The 16,883-nt window shown below is 56.9% G+C and overlaps 1 protein-coding gene across 2 annotated transcripts in view; it reads right to left on the bottom strand.

Annotated features, from left to right (window-relative positions):
* Positions 1 to 13,512, bottom strand: part of Flnc (filamin C) — a 28,803-nt gene extending 15,291 nt beyond the window's left edge. For both annotated transcript variants that reach the window (XM_059257483.1, XM_059257484.1), the window contains exons 1-16: positions 12,931 to 13,512; positions 7,405 to 7,653; positions 5,850 to 5,947; positions 5,583 to 5,733; positions 5,378 to 5,496; positions 5,174 to 5,251; positions 4,856 to 5,018; positions 4,488 to 4,688; positions 3,017 to 3,154; positions 2,568 to 2,694; positions 2,276 to 2,412; positions 1,876 to 2,069; positions 1,667 to 1,780; positions 918 to 1,061; positions 563 to 686; positions 263 to 423 (exon numbers count right to left, since the gene is read on the bottom strand). In XM_059257483.1, the coding sequence (XP_059113466.1) occupies positions 263 to 423; positions 563 to 686; positions 918 to 1,061; positions 1,667 to 1,780; positions 1,876 to 2,069; positions 2,276 to 2,412; positions 2,568 to 2,694; positions 3,017 to 3,154; positions 4,488 to 4,688; positions 4,856 to 5,018; positions 5,174 to 5,251; positions 5,378 to 5,496; positions 5,583 to 5,733; positions 5,850 to 5,947; positions 7,405 to 7,653; positions 12,931 to 13,285 (2,553 nt within the window). In that variant the 5' untranslated portion in view covers positions 13,286 to 13,512. The remainder of the gene's footprint in view (positions 1 to 262; positions 424 to 562; positions 687 to 917; positions 1,062 to 1,666; positions 1,781 to 1,875; positions 2,070 to 2,275; positions 2,413 to 2,567; positions 2,695 to 3,016; positions 3,155 to 4,487; positions 4,689 to 4,855; positions 5,019 to 5,173; positions 5,252 to 5,377; positions 5,497 to 5,582; positions 5,734 to 5,849; positions 5,948 to 7,404; positions 7,654 to 12,930) is intronic.
* Positions 13,513 to 16,883: the final 3,371 nt, after the last annotated feature.

Genomic DNA, 16,883 nt, shown 5'->3' with positions numbered 1-16,883 from the left:
GCTGGTCAGGACACTCAGGGACCAATTCTGGGAAAGGTAACCTCTAAAAGGCACTCCTGTGCTGTGTGAGGCCCAACACACACACACACACACACACACACACACACACACACACACACACACACACACACACATGTAAAGGACTCCACAGCCTCTGTGGAAGTGTGCCTTCTGCCCCAGAAACAGCTCATTTCCAGCCACCCTCCCAGACCTTTAACACGCAAGCCCGCGGCTACCAACAGCCGAGGGAGGGCTGCAGTACCTGGTTGGCAAACAGCACCATGATGGTGTAGTGGCCGGCCCCCGGAGGTGTATACTTGACTGTGAAGGTGTCGTTGTCATTCTTGATGATGTCGAAGTCGATGTCAGCTTCCACAGGCCCCACCACACCAGGCGCGCACTTGATGCCAATGCTCACGTCACCTGAGAGGAGGAAGGGCCGGGGCTGTGAGGAGACCCAAGGGCTTCTCCCACAAGAGTCTCCTGGAACTGCACCAGCCGACTAGTTCCAATGGTTCCAAGCCCTCCCCACGCAGGACACGCCCCCGAGGGAGTTGCGCACCTTGCCCGGCTTCACTGCAGTCCACTGTGAAATAGGTGGGCTCATTGGCCTTAAGGCCCGTCTTCTCCACTCCAGGGCCATAGACCTTTACCCGCTCAGGATGGCTGCCCTCTCCCACATTCACCTGCGGGCAGGGGTTTGATGCTCAGGGAGCAGGCCTTGCTCAAGGCTAACCTTGCCCAGCGGCTCCCCACCCCAGCCTCAGCTTAGGTGACCAGTCTTAGCCTCTTTGTTGAGGCCTTGAGGCAGGAAAATGGGCAGAGGGTCCACGACAGCCCGCATCTGCTGCATGGGACCCAGACTCCTCTGGGACTCCTGGTAGTGTGTGTGCAAGGGGCAGGGTTGGTAGACATACCCTGAAGGGGCTCTTGGGCACGTTGACGCCTCCCCAGGAGACGATGATGGTATGCTTAATGGGCTTGGTAGGCACATAGGAGCAGCGGAAGGTACCGTCACCGTTGGGGATCACCTTGATGTCGATGGGGCAGCCATCTGCATCCTGTGGGCACCAGCGAAGCAATGCTCATAAGGGCAGAAGCGGCCACAGGGTCTCTCAGTGTGCCCTCTGCCGGGTCAGGCATTCTCTGCACCTTTCCCATGCAGTATCTACACACCCACTCCAAGGCCCAGCCACGGAGTCTAGTGCCACGTGCTTTGGTGGCCAGTACTTACCCCAGGAGCCAAAAGACTTGGCATGAGGCCACCCGTGTGGCCTGCTTCCCAGCTTATGTTTAGCTTATGTGTTAGACAGGGAGAGGCTGGGCTTAGCCAATATTCCTACAATTGATTAACAAGCCTTTCAAAGAACAATTGTCTCCTTGGAACCTCAAGACCTTTAGGGGTCAGTGGACACTAGTTTGTGAAACTGATTGAAGCCAATGTCATAGTTGGTGAAATCATCTTTCAACTGCAAATTATTGACTCAAAAATGAATTCTGAGTAATATGTTTTTAAGGTTATCATCAGTAAGAAAACAGGGCTTTAATTTTCCATAGAACTACGGCTACATGAGATCCAGCCCTGCCTTTCTGTGATGTTCCAGCCTCCCTTCTGGAGGCCCCTGTCTGTGGTAATGGGGCACAGTGGAGACAGTGAGTGTCCCACCTGGGCATAGAGCTTCAGATCTCCCTTGCCAGCAGCCCGGGCATCAATGGTGAACTCGGCCGGCTTGTCCACGATGCAGCCAGTGGGTTCCAGGCCAGGTCCGAAGCCTTTCACCTGTGCAGGGCAGGAGAGGAGGGCTGGGTTGGGGACGGGAGGAGGACCAGTGCACCGGAGCCCAGTCCAGACAGATATGGGGGCTAGGACCCCACCTTGTCCGGGAAGCAGTCTGGTGGGGCTGGCTGAATGTGGGCGATGAAGGGAGAGTCCCGGATGTCCTCGTCATCACAGATGACATGCACGGCATACTCCCCGGGCTCCGTGGGCCAGTACCGCACATCACAGGATCCATCACCCTTGTCGTCACACTCTATCTTGGCTTGTGAAGGCCCCTCGATGGAGAAGCCTGGGGAGAGGTGGGAAGGGTCGGAGAGCATAAGACGCAGCCAGGCCTCTCAGGCAGGCCCCCCATGTTTCCTTCTGCCCCCACCCCAGTTACTCCTATGCCCCCTGTCTACGCTTACCCTGATACCCTTCAACATTTTTACCTCTTTCCCCAGCTCCTCAGTATCAGTCCTTTATATCACACTCCCCGGCCACCCAGCCACTTACCCAGCGTCCCCACTTCTGTGCCGATGGCTTCCACCACAAAGTCAGCAGACTTGCCCACCTGGCCTGTCTCCAAACCAGGACCCCATGCCCGCACTTTCTGGGCTCCGGCCTCTGGGCTCACCTGGACCTCAAAAGGACTAGGAAAAGGAAGGACTTTGCATCAGTGTTAGGAGGTGCCCCTGTCAGGGCCACCCCTCTTCCCTTCTTCCAGATCTGCAGGGAGCGACTTCCTTTCCTGGCAGCCGGTGACACGGACAGGAAGACCCACACAGGGAGGGGGCATTGTGCTTACCTGCGGGGGACGGCATAGCCACCCCATGTGATGGTCACCACGTATTTCCCAGGTACCACAGGGTAGTACTCGCACTCGAACACACCGTCCCCAGCCTCCCGCACTTTCACGGGCTCCTCTGTGCCTTCTGAGGAAATAAGTGAGAGTCAGAGAGTCTGGGAGTGAGTCCCAGGGTTTTGGTCCCCTCAAGGAGTCCTTGGGACCTAGGCCTGTCTGAGGGAGGTGCTGCTGGCGGGCAGAGCTGAAACTAGTGTCAGGACCACGTGACATCCCCAAGCACAACAGCCCGTGAAGCACCCATGGTGGAGAAAACTAGCTCCAGTTTTCAAACTGGGCAACAGGCAGAGAGGAGTCCACGGTGTCTCTGGTCACTGTGTCTCTGGAATCTTGGGGTGGGGTTGTGTGTGTTGGCTGCCACTAGACCCCCATCCCCAGGCCCTGGCACTCACTTGGCCCCTTGACCGTGACCTTCAGTTCCCCGCTGCCAGCACCCTTGGTGAACACCTTGAAGTCGGCCACCTCTTTCACACGCACGCCTTTGGGCTGCAGGCCTCTCCCAGAGGCACGGCAGGCATTGGGATTACAGGCTGGGGGTGGGGGGGAGAAGAAACAGAAGGATTGGATGCTGAAGGGCCCTGGAAAAAGGTCAAGCTCCTCATCACTGACCACCTTACTGTGCACGGGTCTCCTGAGCCCTCCCAGGAACTGGGCATGGTCTCATGCAACCCTGCCCCATGCCTTCTGTGTCCACCACAGAACTGGGGCTGCCGGGAGCAATGCTGGGTGCAGGTCCAGGTCAGGGCCTTTCCTCAGAGCCACTTGAGACAAAAACACGGCACAGTCTGCACTGAGTGGGATGAGAGACAAGGAAGACTCTTTACCCACACCTAAGGCCTTCTACCTATAGCCCCAGGTCTTCTCAGTACCACCACAGCTGCCTCACAAACTGTGGCATGCCACAAAACATCCAGCACCACCATGGAACAAGAGGTTTTCCACGTAGCATGAAACCTTCCACTGCACATGGGCAATGCATGGAAAGCAGCCTGCTTGCTAAATACAGAAAATGGCATGGAGCTCATGGCATGGGCACCACAAAACTAACAGCCACACAGAATCCAGGCCTGCCAGAGAACACAGCTCGTGGCACAGAACTCAGACCCTGCCACAGAATACGGGCAGTGGTTCAGCAGCTAAGGCCAGGCATGGAACACTGATAGACAGTGAGACACTTTCTAAATTTTATGACAGACGCTACCAGGCAAACAGCAAAAGAAAATAGACCTGTCAGAGAACACAGGCAATGCCATGGGATTCCAGCCTGCCACAGAATGCCACAGAATGGGAGCCATCCACACCATGTGGGCATGCCACAAGCACAGGTGAGGCCAGTCAGCTACGGCCATGCCCGGCCACACCTCCACTGGCGAGTACTAACGTGGCGCCACTCTCTTGGCCTGGTAGACGATGGGCACAGAGGGGGTGGGCGGCAGCAAGGGCACTGAGTACAGGGAGAGAACCAGTCGGGGGCGGGTTTACCAACTGAGGGCCTTGCACTTGGGTGAGAGCACGCCATGTGTGCTCTGCCTGTGTGGCCCCATCCCCTCTCCCAACCCTTCTGTGTTGCCCATATTCTGGTCTCTTTCCGTGTGATCTCTGGCCCTCCTCTTACCCAGACCAGCCTCCTTGGGGTGGAGGGATGATAAAGACCAGAGAGATCCCTCCAGAGCCCCACCTAGCTGCTCCTGTCTGTCTCGAGTGGACAGCTAGCTGCTGCCCCCACCTCTCCCACCTCCCCCCGCTGTGGGTAAAGCGCTGCATTTCTCCTCAGTCCTAGAACGGAAGTTTGTGTCCACCACAGAACTGGGGCTGCTGGGGCAGCTTTCTGTGTCTGGCTTTGGTGAGGTGAAGCGCCCTTACCTTCTGCCACATGGACAGGAAAAGGGCTTCGGGTGATGGGGGCCCCAGCGAAGGCCACATGCACCGTGTGCGGTCCCTCCATCACAGGCCTGTATGTGCAGCGGAACGTGCTGTCACCCTTGTCTTCCAGGGCCACCTCGACTGTATCTCGCCGCCCCTGTGGGTCCACGATCACCACAGCCACGTCCCCAGTGCCAGCCCCTGCAAAGGACGGGCAGTCAGTACCCACTCTAGATACACACCTCTGATCGGGCTCCCTCATCCTCAAACTACCCCACTGCCGCCTAGGACCTCTGTCTCAGCCAGTTCAGCCCCACACCCATACACGGTCAGAGGCTGCCCCTCCGTCCACCGTGGCTGACCCTTACCTGCAGTATAGATGTCAAAGTAGGTGGGTTTGTTGGCCACATTCCCCACAGGTTCCAGGCCAGGGCCACGGGCTGATACCTTGTTGGCATCCCCGAGAGCCATGCCCACATTCACCTCAAAGGGACTGCGCTCGATGTTCTGGCCAGCAAAGAGCACGGTCACCTGGGACGAGGGGGGTCAAAGGTTAGTTTAGGGGACACTAGTTCTGAGGGAGTAGAGAGGCAAAATGAGGGTGAGAGGTGGACAATGGCAGTGGGGTGTGGGCCAAGAGGGCAGCAGTGGATAGCCAGGAAGGCAGGGGGCCTCCGGGGAGATACCTTGTGTAACCCAGCAACCTTGGGCACATAGGAGACAGCGTACGTGCGGTCCTTGTCATTGTTGGGAACCACTTTGGCCTATTGGGAAGGAAAAAGGTTGAAAATCACACGACTGTTAACCTTTACTGATGTCATAATCCCGGGACTCCTCAGTCCCAGGTAGCCTCTGGTTCCAATCCCTTCATCCCCAGCACTCTACTGTACCTCCTCGGTGTGGCCCTCGGGGTCCTCGATGTAGACCAGCACCTCACCCACACCAGCGTCTACTGTCTGCACCGTGAAGTGGGCCGGCTGCAGCACCGTGTTGCCCTGGGGCTCGATGCCTGCAGGCAGAAGCAGAGCCCAGATCACTCAACCACCCTACACCTGCCCAGGTGCCTGGGGAAGGCCATTGGGACTCAACACGTACCAGGCCCGTAGGCAATGGCTTTCTTGGGGTTCAGCTGCTTAGAGCGAACAGGGGCACCAGGTTTGAGCTTGGCCTTAGGAAACTGGGACAGGTAGGTCATGACAGAATGCTCATCCACGTTGGGGTCCACGATTTCTTCAGGGGCAATCACCTGCCACAGGGAGAGATGACGGTTGCCCAGTGCTTCCGGTTCGCACCTGCTTCCTGGCCGGTCACCTCAGGGTCCTTCTCTCTCCATCGCCCCTCCCACCCTGCCTGCCAGTGTACCTGGGGCACCCCAAGCCAGTCATCCGCTTGTTGCATGGCTTCTCTGGCATTCTGCACAGGCTGGTTGGGATCCCAGGCTTCCCAGTCAGGGCAGAGCCCTAGAAAGATGGTGGAAGAACGTAACAGTAAACCACGGAGCTAGCACCAAGCCTTTGCTTGGCCAGTAATCCCAGAGTCCACGGCTTCACATCCTTTCTGGCCGGCTCTCGGCCCTTCCCCAGCCAGGTTCCCGTTGTCCCCTGACGTAGCAACTCATCACCACGTCAAGGCGTAGCAGTCCTTGTTAGCACCAACAATGCATCCTTTCTCTCCCCCGGTGACGCAGCCTGGTACCAGCCCTGCCAGCCAGCCTCCTGCTTAACCCGAGACCTAGCAGAGACCCTGAGCACCAAACCCCAACCAAGGCCCCCTCCACTTGGTGCCAGCTGCCTAAGGGTGGGTAGGAGGTGAGAGCCCGGTCCCCCACAACCCCACGATGTATCTTTTCACAGGTGCCAGGAAGTCCCACGTCCCTAAGCTGTTCCGCACTAGCCTTAGGGGTAACTCTCCCATCTTAACTGCCTTTGGAGAAACTGAGGCATCAAAGCAGCTGCTGGAAGATGGACTCTTCTGTATGGACATCAAGAGCCCAGCCTCTCAGCAGGTAGGATGCTGATGGAGTCCCAGATCACCCTGTGAAGGGCTGGTTGTAGGGTCGGGGTGGGGGTGGGGGGGTCAGCTTGGTCCAAGATGGAGATAGAGGGACTGACAGCATTGGTGAGGAAGGGGCCGCTCACAGGCTGGAATCCGTGACTGGCTGGAACAGCTGAGCTCACTGCTGGCAGCCACACCAGCTTTGGGCAACGGCTCAGCAGCTGGGAATGCTTCCCAGCTGCATGCCCCCGCCTCCCACCCCTGCTCCCCAGCTGACCCCAGGGCGGGGGAGGATTCCCCCAAGGGGCTGAAGCTCCTCAGGCCAACTGCCCCACAGTGAATGAGAAGAAGGATCTGGTTGTTGGGTGGGGCTCCGGCCTGTGCTGCTCAGTCCTCTGAGGGCCTAACCAGGCGGACCCAGAAGGGCAGGCCAGGGTCACCTGCCATTGGACAACACAATGACACCATCCTGGACCTCACCCCTTTCTCAAAGCCATCTCAAGAGTCATACGAAGACTCCTTTCTGTATCTCACTCGGGGTTTCCTGCTCTAAGTCCCATCTAGTTCCTTTCTTTCTGCTGGAGTAAAGTAGCGGTGTCCGTGTGACAAAATAGCCCTGGGCTCTGAGGTCACTTCTGGAGCGTGTTCTTGGACAAATCACTAGTCCTCTCTGGATTTCTAGGCTTGCCTATAAAATGATTGGTTAGAATCCTTGGCTTGCTCCTATTCAGTCTAGCCCAGCACCCAGGAACAGCTTGACTCCAGCAGTGACTTCTGGATGGAGCGAACCCCACAGGGGATCCCCATCCCTTGGACTCTAGGTGGACATCGTGGCAGGCACAGTGAGCCTCGGCATCTCCAGATAGTCCCCCACTCTCCTACTGGACTAACGGTTCGGCGGCGTGCCCACCGGCTTACTCACCAGGGGCACAGTTGTCCACCAGGGCACCCAGAGCCTTGCCGTCCTGCCAGTCTCGGTTAAAGTTGGTGATGGGCAGCTGGGGCACCTTGTTCTGGATCCAGCCGAGCAGGCGCTGCTTGGGCGTCTGTTTGCGGGCATCCTCATCGTCCTCATCCTCCCACATGGGCATGGAGATGGAGTAGTGAAGGATCAGCGTCCAGATGAGGCCCAGGATCAGCTTCAAGTTCCCATCCACGATGGCCTTGCTGTCTGCAGAGCGAAGAGAACAAGCCAGCTCAGAAGGGCACCCTGTGGTGGTACCCTCCATCACCCACAGGGCCCCTGGAGCAGCTGTGTGAGTGACAGCGTTGAGCCCTCCTCCCTCTGGGACCTCTCCTCTCTGCCTACCTTCTCTTTCACTCACTCCCGTGGCCCTCGCCAGATGCCAAGTCCTTTCCAGTGTCATCTTCAGAAACAGGCTGCTTCCCTTGCTGACACCCTTCCTCTACCCCAAGACCATCCTCAGCACTGGGGTCTACCTCCCATCCAAGCAGTGCCCTCCCGAAATGCAGGCCTCTTAGGGGCAGACCCTGGTTTTGTTTTGAGTCAGGGTCTTATGTAGCCTGGACTGGAGAGCCTAGAATCCTGATCCTCCAGCCTCTCCTTTCTGAGTCCTGACATGACAGGTGTAAGCACCACACCCAGTTTATACGGCACTGGGATCCAACTCAGGGTCTCATGTACGTCAGGTGAGCACTCTACCAACCAAGCCACATCCCAAGGCCCCTTGTCTTAACTGTTTGACGCATAGGCTGCTCATATTAGAGAATACAACCTGGTAAGCTTTGACAATAAGGCATGCCCACAAACCATTGGCATAAAATAAAAAATGATAAATATAACCATCACTCCTCAGATCTTCTCACATATACCTTCCTGTGATCCTCCCTCCTGCCCGTCATGTCCCTGCCTTCTGTCTGCTTTCCAGATAGCTTGCATTTCCTAGTTTTATCTCAATAGACTCAATTGGGACATTTTTCTCTTTTTCTTTTTGTTCTAGCTTCCTTCACTGTAGACCTTGAATAGCATCGTGTGTGTGTGTGTGTGTGTGTGTGTATGTGTATGTATATGCATGTGTATATATGCGAGTGTGTGTATCTGTGTGTGTATGAGTGTATGATGTGTGTGTGTGTAGTGTATGTATATGCATGTGTATATATGCGAGTGTGTGTATCTGTGTGTGTATGAGTGTATGATGTGTGTGTGTGTAGTGTATGTATATGCATGTGTATATATGTGAGTGTGTATATATATGTGTGTATGTGTGTGTCTATATGTGTGTATATGTGTATATATGCAAGTGTGTGTATCTTTGTGTGTGTATGAGTGTATGATGTGTGTGTGTATGTGTGTGTATGTATATGCATGTGTATATATGTGAGTGTGTGTATGTGTGTGTCTATATGTGTGTATATATGCGAGTGTGTGTATCTATGTGTGTGTATGAGTGTTTGATGTGTGTGTATGTGTGTGTGTATATGCATGTGCATATATGTGAGTGTGTGTCTATATGTGTGTATGTGTGTATATGTGTACATATGCGAGTGTGTGTATCTGTGTGTATGAGTGTATGATGTGTATATGTGTGTATATATGTGAGTGGGTGTATATATGTGTATATATGTGTGCATATGTGTATGAGTGTATGTGTGTATATATGTAAGTATATGTGTGTATATGTATGTATATATGTGAGTGTGTGTGTGTATGTGTGTGTGTGTGTGTGTGTGTACCAGATGATGTCGGGTATCTTTTTCAGTCATTCCCTACCTCATTTTTTGGACAGGACCTCTCTCTGAACCTGGAGCTTACCAATTTGGCTAGCCTGGCTGGTCAGGATTCTTCTCTCTCTGCCCCCCCAGTATTGGGATTACAGGTGTACCAGCTTCTTACACGGGCTTTGGGGATCTGAACTCAGGTCCTCACTTGGATCACAGGTACTTCACCAACCTAGGCATCTCCCTGGGATTCTGTTTCTCCAGTGGGGCTCGAACTGTCAGCGTCTCAGTGAAAGTGGACTATTTTGAAAGCTTAAGTTGGAGTTGAATGGAACCAGATCAATCCTGCCTACATCCTCGCCTAAAAGCTAAAAGGACTTCTGTAACATCCAGGGTCCGGGAGGAGAGAAGGGTACAGTATATGCTCAGCTAAAACTTGGAAGTCACGCTGCCTAGTGGTGGGGGTTAATGGCATTTCACAGGAGGCAGGGGAAGTATCCCACGTGGGGCCTCAACTCTCAAGGCACACTTTGGACCCAACTGGCAGGCCACAGATTTTGGAATCCAGCTTATTTGTATGGGGAGATGGAGGTCTGAAGTCTATCAGCTTCCCTGGGCCCTGCTTGTTGGATGCACGGTGACAGAGGCTCAGTTTTGTTTACTGCTGTTCCTGAGAGACAGAAAAGGGAGAGACTGGAGGCTCCCCCTTACACATCATTTCCTGTTCTCCTTTCCTCGGATCTTGGGGGCGCTTACCAGGGGACAAGGTAGCCTGGAGGGCCTCTGTCATCCTCCACTCCGCCCCACCTGCCCCCAGGGCACAGGAATCTGTGTTTCCCGCCCCACCCCCAGGCCCCACTGCCACTGATTCATTCTTCCTTCCCTAGCAGCTCTGCAGCCCGCCCCTTTCCCCTGGCTTCACGGCAGCACAATGGTTTGGCAACTCTCAGATTCCATGACACACGGCCTCCCCCGCTGCTCTCAAAGACTCGCTCAAACACAGGCTCACCACACTTTCACACAGTCCGGCCGGCCCCGGGCACCCCCAGCCGCTCACTCTCACAGCTGCCCAGCTCCCAGACCCAAGAGGCTTATTTGCAAACTGGAGCCGGACCCCTGGGAGGGAGACCTTGAAGCTGCAGTGTTGGGAGGGGGTGGAGCTGGAGGGGGGGGGTGTCATTCATGTTTGCTGGAGAGAGAGAGGTTTCTCCCTAGCAACTGGCCCTGGGCCAGACAGCAAGTGGTCCCCGCAGCTTGGGGCAGGAGGGGGCGGGGTAGCCGGCCCAGAGTTCCACCCTGGGAGCTATGACCTTCCCCTTCCACCCTCTTCCAGGCCAGGCAGGGAAGAGGCTGGTAGAGCTCAACTCAACCCAGGCCTCTCTTCTTCCCCCACAGCATCCCACCAAGACTCGGCCTGTCTGGGGAGAACCCCAAGGGGTGGGAGGGGCCAGACAGCGAGCTTGTGACCCCCACCCTTCGCCTAGAATAGAGGGGAGGAGACAGGGCTGGCCAAGGGGGGGGCTGGGACAGCTGCTGTCCCCTCCGGCCCCTCCCTCAGCTATTGGCTCTAGGAGAAGGGTTAGCAACTGGGGAACAGCTGCGGGACAGCGCTGCCTCGGAGGCCTCTTTGTTTGGAGGGGCTGGGGGGGGGGGTTGCGCCCCGTGCTGGGGGTAAGAAGGGCAACCTTAGCCCGTCGACCCAAGCCAGGCCTAGAACCCTTCTTCCAGGTGAACTTTTCCAGGCCCCGACCTTCCTTCTAGTGAGAAGTGGGGAATCTCTGAGAACCCCACCCTCAGGGGCCCAGATGTTCACTCAGTCCTGAGACAGTATCTGGCCGGGGACCCCTTCCCACTTCTAGATAGGATGGGGAGCCAGAGTAAGTGAAATGACCCCCTTGCGGTACTCCCTTTCCATCTCCTAGGGATCGCGCTGGCTGGCGCTTGTGGCCCCCTCTCTCTCTCCAGCCTCAGCCCCAACCCCAGCTCAGCCGCTGAATTGCTGACAGCTTATCTCATGAGCACAGGGTGAGCCACTTGGCCCGAACAGGGCACAATTCCCCTTCCTCTCCGCGGGAACCCTGGAGCTTCCCTCCCGCCCCCAAACCAGCTCTGGTTTCTTCCCCCCTCTATTCTGGGCTGGCCCCTCCGCAGCAGAGCCAAGGGGGCTGGAGCCAGGCACCACCGCCGTGGGGGAGGGGAGAGGTGCGCAGGGGAAGGATGAGGCCTGGAGAGGGGCCCACCGCCCCCGCAGCCAGCAGGGAAGGGAGGCTGGGCCATTTCCTATAATGTCTTACAGAGGCTGCAGACTTTCCCCTGGAGACCCCACCTGGGACAGTCAGTACTGCCTCTCAAGTCCCAGTGGGAAGGGAGGGGGGGGGGGCAGCAGCCCCAGGACTGGCTTGTCTTGAGCCCCCCCACCTCCACACCCATACAACACTCTCCTAATTCTTAGCTCCACCACACACGCACCAGGGCCCCCTCCCCCACCCCTTGTCCTCAGGCTTGTCCTTCTGGAAAGCTCAGAGACATCTGCTGTGTCACGGAGTCAGGGCTATTTCCAGGCCAGAGCAGGAGGGTGGGGTGTGTGTGTGGGGGGGGGGTAGTACTGGGGCTAGAAGAGGTAAGGCCCTGGGCGAAGCCTGGACAGGGCAAAGGGCCCCAGACTGATCTCAGATGCTAATTCAGGAGGCCCGGAGATGGTCCTAAGGGAGACTAGAGAGTAGACAGACATCTAGTTAAGTAGTGAAATCTCTGGGGGCATCCTGTAGTGGGGGACAAGACCTGGCACCATGTACAGTTCCCCTACTAGGGCCTGGGGTTCATCCTCCCAGGGGATCCTCCCAGTATATCCCAGTAGGGCTCTAAGAGTTCACCCAAGGTGCAAACTGGAAACCTTAGTCCCAGCAGGGCAGGGCTGTGAGGGGTGGGCAGCCTCTTGCCACTCGAAGCCCACCCTGGGCTTCTGGACTGCCAGGAGTAGTGTGTCTCCCCACCCCCACTCAGAACTGACACACCTTCCAAATCTGGTTACACTCAATGACTTCCTCTCTTCCTCAGCCTTCCCCTCCCTCTAGGGCAGCTTGACCCTTAGCTGCAGCCAATCGCAGGCCAGGGGGTGGGTTGGCTCAGGGCATGGACAGTCAGGAGTCCCCCTCCCAGGCGACTGAAGCGCCCAGGGCAATCAGGAGTTAAAGCTCCCGGCCGGTCGCTCAGCGCCTTTTTAGGTTTCTGAGGCTGGGCTCTGTTTGCCCTAGCCCGGCCTGATCCCAGATGGGGAGCACATGCCTGCAAACAGCCTTGGTGGAGCTTCGGCCACTAGTCTCCCTGGCCTCAGGGCCCTGAGGACTCGAGACGGTTGCGACCTGTCTTAAGTCTGCTTTTGCCCAGCGGCGAAGGAGATGGGAAGCCATTTGCTTTCACGGGGGTGGCGGGAGACGCCCCCAGGACTTAACAATGGGTACCAGCTCTGTCCTCGCAAGCATGCGCAAGGGTTACCCGAAAGGAAAGGAAGGGGACACTGAGCAGGTTGGTAGGAGTGTACGAAGGGAGGCTGAAAGTGAGAGGTTCGGAAAATCTTCGGAAGTTGCTGGACTTCCCAGGGGTGCCTGCTGTCCCTAGAGGGGTGTCAGGGCTGCAGCCTGTGCTGGTGAGCGAGACACCCGACCGGGGTCCTCTCGTGCCAGGCTCCCCCTCTCCCGGCTCTCGGTAGCCACACCTGTGTACCCCGTCCCAACCCCCGCTGTGACCGTGCCCTGTCGCCCGCACTGACCGATGGACACGAGCTTGATGTGCTCGCGCTCCAGGAACTCCAGGGCCACAGACACATTCTCCAGCTTCATCTGGCGGAAGTTGGGGCGCGGGTGGAACTTGCGGTACATGCGCTTCTGGCTGAGCACTTCGAGCAGCGCGATGAGGCGCAGCCCGTCGCTGAGGTCGCGCTGCAGGTCGGTCAGGCGCTTGCCCACGCACTTCAGGTGCTCGTTGCACCACCGCGTGAAGGTGTTTTGCTGGATCTTCTTCCACGGCGCGTCCTCCGCTAGGTCCTTCTCGGTCGACGGCATCTCGTCCGCCTCGTCGGCCAGGCCGAGGCCGGAGGCGTCCGAGTAGCTGCCGTTGTTCATCATGCTGGCGCGGCGGGGGGCCGGGGACGTGCGGCCGGGGGTCGGACTGCGGGTGCTGTCGGGGCGCTGTCGGGGCGGGACACGGCGCTCTCGGAAACTTCTCTCGCGCTCTGGCTGGCGGGGCTCGCGGGCCTCCTGGGCTGAGCTGCTGGGCTGGCCGGCTGGGGCTCTCCTCTCTCTCTCCCTCCCGGGGCGGAGCGGTGCTCGGGAAAGTGCGGGCCGGGCCCGGGCAGGGGGTTTAAGAAGCCCCCGGGCTGCCGACCCCCCCGCCGCGCCCGCGGCCCCGGGGTCCACGTCAGAGCGCCGGCCTCCCAGGAATGCCGCCCGGCCCGCGGGTGGGGGCCGCGCTGAGCCCCACGGCCCCGCCTCCGCCCGCCCCTCCTCCACGCAGCCCGCGGGAGCGGGATGGGGTGGGGGCGCTGGCCCCGCGCTTCCCCCACGCCCACGCTACACCCCGAATCTAGTCTCAGTCATTTAGGGGGTGAAGTCCGCTCCTTCCGCACCCTGACTGGGTTAAAGAAATGAATGGGGGAAACTGAGGCAGTGGTTAGGGCTGAACACACTGATCGGGTGTTGACAGAATTTTCTGGAGCTGGTGACAAGGCTGTTGACACAGCCTAGGAGCCCTGGCTTCTAGCCTGGTGTATTGTCCACCTGTGAACTCAGAAAGGAAGTAAGAGTGAGTGAGTGAGTGTGTGTGTGTGTGTGTGTGTGTGTGTGTGTGTGTGTACAACCCCAGAGGAAGCAGGGACACTGACCAGGCCATCTTGGGGGGAAGACCGAGTTCAAGGGGCTCCCCTTATTTTGCCACTTTACAAGCAGAAAACCCTTATTTGGAACCCAGACCCAGGGCTGCAGGAGAAAGACCAAGGCTGCTGACCCTGACTCAGTATCCCTGTCACTAGCCCATTTAGACTTATTGGCTCAGAATGAAGGTGAGCTCAGGAAAAGGGTACCCGGTGAGTCACTTGGTGTGCCACCCCCCCCCCCAAGTCTGACTCAAGCTGATGAGGGGAGGGAAGACTGCCCCAGTACCAGGGAGCCCCCCTGGGCAATCTGCCCATATGCGCTGGGTAGATCCTCCAGGGAAAGCAGGAGTGTGCCAGATATCAGGAAGAGCCCTGGCAGAGGAGCCAGGGGAAATGTGACTGGGGCAAGTGGGCAGGGCCAGGGGCAGGTGGGCATGAAGGGAGGCAGGCTGGGAGCCTAGGCAGGACTGGGCAGAGCGTAAGCCCACTGAGGCAAGCAAGAGGCATGGGGTGAGAGCAGAGAATCTGAGGCAGTCACAGCTGTGGCAGACAAGGGAAAGAGTTACAAAGATGTATCTGTATATTAAGGAGAGGTCAGATGTCCTGACTTCTCCGCTTTCCCATCCTTCAAAACCAAGTAAGCTTAGCGCGGAAGGAAGACAGTCCTTAACTCAAGCCATGCAGTAGTTGAGGCTTGGGATGGTTCTTTGACCTTATAGGTAAATCATTTTATGGTATTCCTCTCCTCACAATCATAGTGAAAAGGAAGGGGATAGTGAACATCTTTGGGGGCTCTTTCCCCAAGGGCAGAGTGAAAGCAGTGCCCATTGTGGACTTAAAAAGGAGTTTAGGGGCTTTGAGGGAGGCGGTGCTTATGATGACATTTCCATCAATCATTTCTTTTTCTTCTCACCTACTGAGAAGGCCTGGTCCTTAGGTGAAGGGGGGAGGGGGGGAGGGGCCAGGAACAAGGGACCTGTAGTGTATGGTGCGTGTGTCAGGGGGTGCCTCTGGGGCCCTGATAATGACAGGAGAGGTATAAATAGCTTGGGCCTGCAGCTCATGTTCTCTTGGCTGCCTGTGACGAGGTGCTCAGGAATTCCACTCTCCTGTTGGCAACCCCCTCCTCGTCTCCCACACTGTCATTCTCCCCAAGCCACCTTCATCCCGCAGCCAAAACCCCCAGCAGGCACTGTCTGTTTGAAAGACAGAGCTCTCCTGTGGAGGAGTGCTGAGCTCTGGACACACAGCTAGGCCTCACAAGGGAAGCTCGCTCTCTCTGTCTCTCTGTCTCTCTCTGTCTCTGTCTCTGTCTCTCTCTGTCTCTGTCTCTCTCTCTCTCTCTCTCTCTCTCTCTCTCTCTCTCTCTCTCTCTGTGTGTGTGTGTGTGTGTGTGTGTGTGTGTGTGTGTGTGTGAAGGCGGACTTCTGATAACCAGCTCACGGATCCAGGAGCATTAGGCTCTGCAGTGGAAGAAACCAAAATATAGATCTAAAATGAATGGATGACTCGCTGAGCTACTGGAGAGGGAGAAAGGAGGTCGGGCGGAGTACCCTTATAGTCCCTCATGGATCTTAGTCTCATGTGGGGAGTGTTTTGGGGGTCCCTAGTCAGGCCAGGGACTCTGTTGGGATGGGAATGTTCAGAGAGAAGCTAGCAAGGGGAGAGACTCTCTTCGGTTCATTATCTCACTCTGGGAAGATCTGTGTGCAGGCCCCACACAGGAGGGAGTGAATGGTCAGCAGAGCAGGGCACAGAGTGCCAATGGATGATTCCCGGCACCCCCCTCCCCGAAACCTGAGCCGGTTGCTCTCCAGGATAAATCGGGGCCTGAGTCAGGCCCCAGCAGCCTGTCACAGTCAGCCTACCCCGGAGCAGGCTGGTGACTCAGCCCTCAATATAGCCCATGAGCCCAGGCCCCGGCCTCAGCCATGCAGGCAGAACAGACCGTGCGCAATGCTGTCCTGGGGCCTGCCAAGGGGGGCCCCCTCCCTGAGAAGAGCTAGTATGTTCCTCCCACAGGCCAGGCAGAGGTCCCAAGAGGGGCTTTACAGGTGGTTTCATCAGATGCGTGTGGTTGAGAAGTGTTGGCTGGGGCCACAGGCTGTTTATAGCCCCCTGACTATCTGTTGACCTATCTCAGGAGACCGAGTTGCCTGGCTCATCACCTGGGCCTGCCTCTCCCATGGAGGGACACACTGCTTATCAGTCACCGGCAGTGGTGTTGACTTGGGCTGAAGCCATTGGAGTGAGTCAAATGTTTGAAAATGTTGAGTTTTGGAACCGGGGACATTTCCATGGTCACCTGTAATGCTGCTAGGCCTCCAGAATCGGTCGGGATCCTGACAGTCAGTGATACTGTGGCCTGGCCTGGATGTCAGGCAGGGTGGTAGAGGGGAGAGACAGAGGACTGAATCCCAGTCTCTCCACCTCTAGCTCTGCAGCTTACATAACTTCAGTGGGTTACATAACTCTTTTGAGCCTCTACTTCTTCATCTGTAAAATGGAGTTAATAGCATCCTCAAAGGATGTATAGAGATAAGAAACAAAACAAAAAACAAAAGCATGGACGATGACTAGTGTGGTACCTGGCACTTAGGGGGGACTGCAAGATCTCATCTACTGCTAGGACACTAAATTCCTCTGGGGAGTAGAGTCCTTCCTCACAGCTGTGTGTCCATAGTCCAGATCTCCATGCTGTTCCTTTCACCTTTCCCCTGCACCCTAATCCTTACCCTGCCAGCACCAGCAGTACTGTGCTCTGTAGAGACACGCACCGGGCCTCAGCAGCAGCTGTCCTTGACGGAAGCTGCAGGTGTCACTCAGCAGGGGACTGCCTGCATGGGGAGCCT

This window comes from Peromyscus eremicus, chromosome 3 (genome assembly GCF_949786415.1).
Source record: "Peromyscus eremicus chromosome 3, PerEre_H2_v1, whole genome shotgun sequence".
Lineage (NCBI taxonomy): Eukaryota > Metazoa > Chordata > Mammalia > Rodentia > Cricetidae > Peromyscus > Peromyscus eremicus.
This window is presented reverse-complemented; position numbering and strand designations above follow the sequence as displayed.